This window comes from Orycteropus afer, unplaced genomic scaffold (assembly GCF_000298275.1).
Source record: "Orycteropus afer afer isolate SDZICR_OR568_19922 unplaced genomic scaffold, OryAfe1.0 scaffold01589, whole genome shotgun sequence".
Classification (NCBI taxonomy): domain Eukaryota; kingdom Metazoa; phylum Chordata; class Mammalia; order Tubulidentata; family Orycteropodidae; genus Orycteropus; species Orycteropus afer.
The window spans coordinates 37,496-41,830 of NW_006923176.1; the positions used below are offsets into that span (position 1 = coordinate 37,496).

The following is a 4,335-nucleotide window of genomic DNA, read 5'->3' on the forward strand; positions in this document are numbered from 1 at the left end:
CTACAGTCTGCAGTATGGATTACATCTCAATGTAAAGAAAACAAAAATCCTCACAACTGGACCAATAAGCAGCATCATGATAAATGGAGAGAAGACTGAAGTTGCCAAGGACTTCATATTACTTGGTTCCACGATCAACAGCAATGGAAGCAGCAGTCAGGGCATCAGACGACGTATTGCATTGGGCACATCTGCTGCAAAAGACTTCTTTAAAGTGCTGAAGAGCAAAGATGTCTCTTTGAAGACTAAGGTGCACCTAACCCAAGCCATCGTATTTTCAGTCACCTCATAGGCATGTGAGAGCTGGACAGTGAATAAGGAAGATGGAAGAAGAGTCAATGCTTTTGACTCGTGGTGTTGGTGAAGAATATTGCAGGTACCATGGACTGCCAGAAGAATGAACAAATCTGCCCTTGAAGAAGTGGAACGCTCCTTGGAAGCGAGAAGGGCCAGACTATCACCTACTTTGGTCATGTTGTCAGAAGGGACTAATCCCTGGAGAAGGATGTCATACTTGATAAAGTGGAGAGTCAATGTAAACGGGGAAGACCCTCAACGAGATGGATGGACACAGTGGCTGTAATGATGGGCTCAGGTATAGGATCGTGGGGCTGGCACAGGACCAAGCAGTGTTTTGTTCTGTTATACATGAGTCAACAACGTGAGTCAACATGTTGCTATGAGGGTTCAGAGCCAACTCAATGGCACCTAACAAAAACAACAAATCCCCTTAGGCGCTCTGGTGGCACAGTGGTTAAGAGACTTGGCTGCTAACCAAAAGGTCAGCAGTTTGAACCCAGCCAGTGGAAGAAAGATGACACAGTTAGCTTCCATGAAGACTGACAGCCTCAAAACCCTCTGGTGGCAGTCCCACTTTGTCCTCTAGGGGCGCTGTGGGTTGGAATGCACTCCAGGGCAGTGGGCTTGGACTTGGGCATGTTCCCTTGCCTTTCTGTGGCCCTACCTTAAGGCTTAGCTGAAGTGGTGGAACTTCTTTCTTACTCACAGCTCCCGAAGGCTACTACTGTCTAGGCTCCCTCTGCTTGAGTCGGGATTCTGTTTCCCCAGGTGCTGACGGAGAGGAGCCTCCAACAGGCAGTTAAGTCTCACGGGTGCCTTGCTCCACACACAGCGCCCCCCCAGGCTCCCTGTTCCCCCATCCTCACATGGGAGCTCCTCCCAGCCACAAGCTCCTTCATCCTCCAGCCTCAGCCACAGCCTCCCCCCGCACCCCTGCCTTGTCCCCTAACCTCCCCAGCTCTCCCCTGCCGCACTCTGCAGGGTAACCCCTGCAGGAGGAGCGGGCAGTCCACATAGGAGGTGCAGGATGCTTTAGAGCAGGGACTGTGGTCAGGCCCAAGGCACAAGTTAGCCCACAGGGCAGCCCGTGGTGGGGAGCGCTGCACGCAGGCTCAGCTATGAGTTACCCTCCTGGTCCATGCAGCCAAGCCCTGGCTCTGGGTCCGTCCCCCTGCCCCTCCCCTTCCCCGCCCCCCCGCCCTGTGTCACCTGGCCAGCTGTGTTCTTGGGGACCTCGTGGGCTTCGGGGACCCAGGACGGAGGCCCAGCAAGCCGCCGTCCCCCTCCTGCTCCCAGCATGCCAGAGTCCTTGCTGGTGTCTGAAGCTCTGGGAGCCCCCCGGGGTGCCCCCTTTGGGGCAGGAACAAGAGAGAACAAGGACAGGCAAGGGGGGAGGAGCAGGAGGAGGTAGGGACAGCGGGGACCCCAGAGGGGACTGGGCCAGTGCAGAGAGCATGGGCGAAGGGAGGGGTCCGAAGGAGCTGTGCCCACCCTCAGCCTGGGCAACGCTTCACCCATCTGCTACTGGGGATGCTAGCAGCGCAGGCTACTAGGACGGATCAGTCTCCCCACTACGCCTCCGCCCCTCGGCCCCTCTCACAACCCCTCAGCATGCCAGGCTGCACCCCTTCCTGTTCCCAGAGCTCCCTCTTCCTTCATGCCCCCAGCTCTCTCATTCAGCCATAGCTGACCCGTGTCTTCCTTCTTCTGAGTTTGGGCGTCTCCCTGGTGGCTTGCTTTCCTGGGGGCGTGGTCTCCAAACGCAGGTGGGAGGGTCCCCCTGAGGGAGGTCCAGCCCCTCCCAGGACCGGGAGCGCCGCTGGGACCAGGGGACCGGAGCGAGCGAGGCAGGCGACGGGCCCTGGAGAGGGCTCCACAGGGCGGGCTGTGGGCCGGCCTCCTCCCTGGGCTGGCGCACCTTCACCGGCTGGCGCCACCTGGCCGCCCGGGGTCCTGGCCAACATCCGCCGCGTGCTTTGCGCTGAGCAACCAACGTGAATTCTCTCCTGGCTCAGGTGCACGACGGAGGAAGAGGGGGTGAGGCCAGAGAGTTGATCCTCGGTTTTCCACCGACCTGGGGGTTGTGGGGCGCCCCCTGGGAGTTGTGGTTGTGCACACAGCAGCGAGTAACGGAGTCGGAATGGGACTCGTGCTTGGTAAAGGAGAGGGTTCCCGGAAAAGAGGAGGACCCGGCGCGGGTGCATTGACTCGGTGGCTGCGCCGCGGGCTCAGGCGTAGCACGGATTGTGAGATGGCGCCGGACCCGGACGAGTGTTGTTCTGTTGGACACGGGGTCGCTGTGAGGTGGGACCCACTCTGTGGCATCTAACGCCAACATTCAATACCATTATGCGGTGGTCGTGCGGTCGACTCAGACTAATGGCGCCCCCTCGTGGGTCCAAGGGGAACTCCGCCCCCAGAGTTTGCAGTGGGGGACTTTTCAGGCGTAGACTACCAGGCCGGTTTTCTGAGGCGCCTCCAGGCGGACTTGAACCGCCAACTTTTTTTTTTTTTTTTTTAATTGTGATGTGGGTGAAAGATGACAGAGCCAACGCATTTTCCATACAGCAGCAGTTGATGCACATTTTGTCTCATGACGTTTTGTCTCCTGACATTGACTGCCATTCCCCACAATGCAACAGCTCTCCTCCCACTTCCTCCCTGTGGTTACCTCTCCCTGTGTCCTTCCCCCCCATGCACTCCTGTCCCCTGAGCTGTCTCCCTGTGCATACACTGCCCTTCTGCTCTCCCGTGACTGATCGCTCCAGGGAGGGTATCCATCTGATGTAAAGGTTCACCCCATGTGCCTGTCTGTGGTTTGGCTGAAAGCCACAGGAGTGAGTTCAATTCCGGACCTGAAGGGCAACTAGGGTCCATAATCTTGGGGGTCTCACCAAGCTCTGTCAGACCAGCAAACCTGGTCTTTTTCTTATGATTTTGAGTTTTGTTCCACATTGTTCTCCCACTCTAGCCAAGATCTGAAATTCTTAATTGTTGAACAAGGAGCGTCATGTTTTCATCTGCATTCTGTTCTGTCCGAGGGTCCAGAGAGCTCACAGGGTAGGAGGGGCACAATCTGCTCCAAGAAGTGCCGGGCCCAGCTGATTAGTGGCTGCTGGCCTGTCGCCTTCCAGGGCCAGACCTTCCCCCATCGCTCTTTAAACTTAAAAGAAAAAAAAATGAACTCACTGCCATTGAGTGGATTCCGACTCATGGTTCCCCAGTAGGTTTCCAAGGCTATAAATCTTTATGGAAGTAGATTGCCCCATCTTCCTTCCACGGAGCTGCCGGTGGGTTTGAACTGCCGCCCTTCTGGTTATCAGCTAGATGCCTCTTTCATCACTCCTTGCGGTCCTCAAACGTGAACTGTTACTGTGGAAGGGGACAGTCTGAGCTCAGCCTGCCATCTTGCCCTGTGACCACAAATGAACCTTGTCCTCAGCCCCAAATGTGTCACCTGGCTTCTGGGATGGGCCGGGAGTGTGGCCGATGACCTCTCCTGGGATGTCTTGACCCAAAACACATCCCATAGCAGCTGGTGGGCTATCAGTGCCTACCCCCCTTGTCCTGAGCAGCTGTCAACATTCGCTGGACCGTGTAGCTGAGGGTGCATGCTACAGGCCGTCTGGCCAACTCTGCTTCTAGAGCTGTACCCAACAAGGAGGGAATGAGGCCCTTCAACTGCAACACGAGAGGGGTGCCTGCAGACCACCAGCCCTGTGTTTGCTGTGGGGAGCGACCTGCTGGCCGTGGGGGACCAGTGTCCCCGACTGAAGCTGCTCTTGCTCTGTCTCATGCCTGTTTGAGTAAAGTGTGTTCCATCCACTGCCTGTGTGAGGGTTGTGGCTTTTTATTTCTTTTTATTTTATTGTGATTTGGGTGACACTTTACAGAACTCCTAATGGAAGTAAAGAAAAAGAAGAAAGAAATGTCCCTACCTTTTGAGTTCTGGAAAACGGCTTTCTGCAAACTGTTGTTGTTGTTGTTATGTGCCGTCGAGTCGGCCCCGACTCATAGCGACCCCTCCTTGGGTTT

General features: G+C 56.0%; 1 protein-coding gene and 1 pseudogene across 1 annotated transcript in view; both read right to left on the minus strand.

Annotated features, from left to right (window-relative positions):
• LOC122152086 overlaps positions 1 to 2,264 on the minus strand; it is a 16,325-nt pseudogene extending 14,061 nt beyond the window's left edge.
• A 47-nt stretch (positions 2,265 to 2,311) lies between these two features.
• Positions 2,312 to 4,335, minus strand: part of LOC103213319 (glutathione S-transferase theta-4-like) — a 16,703-nt gene continuing 14,679 nt past the window's right edge. The window contains exon 6 of the mRNA XM_007959143.2: positions 2,312 to 2,579. Coding sequence (XP_007957334.2) covers positions 2,312 to 2,579 — 268 coding nt within the window. The remainder of the gene's footprint in view (positions 2,580 to 4,335) is intronic.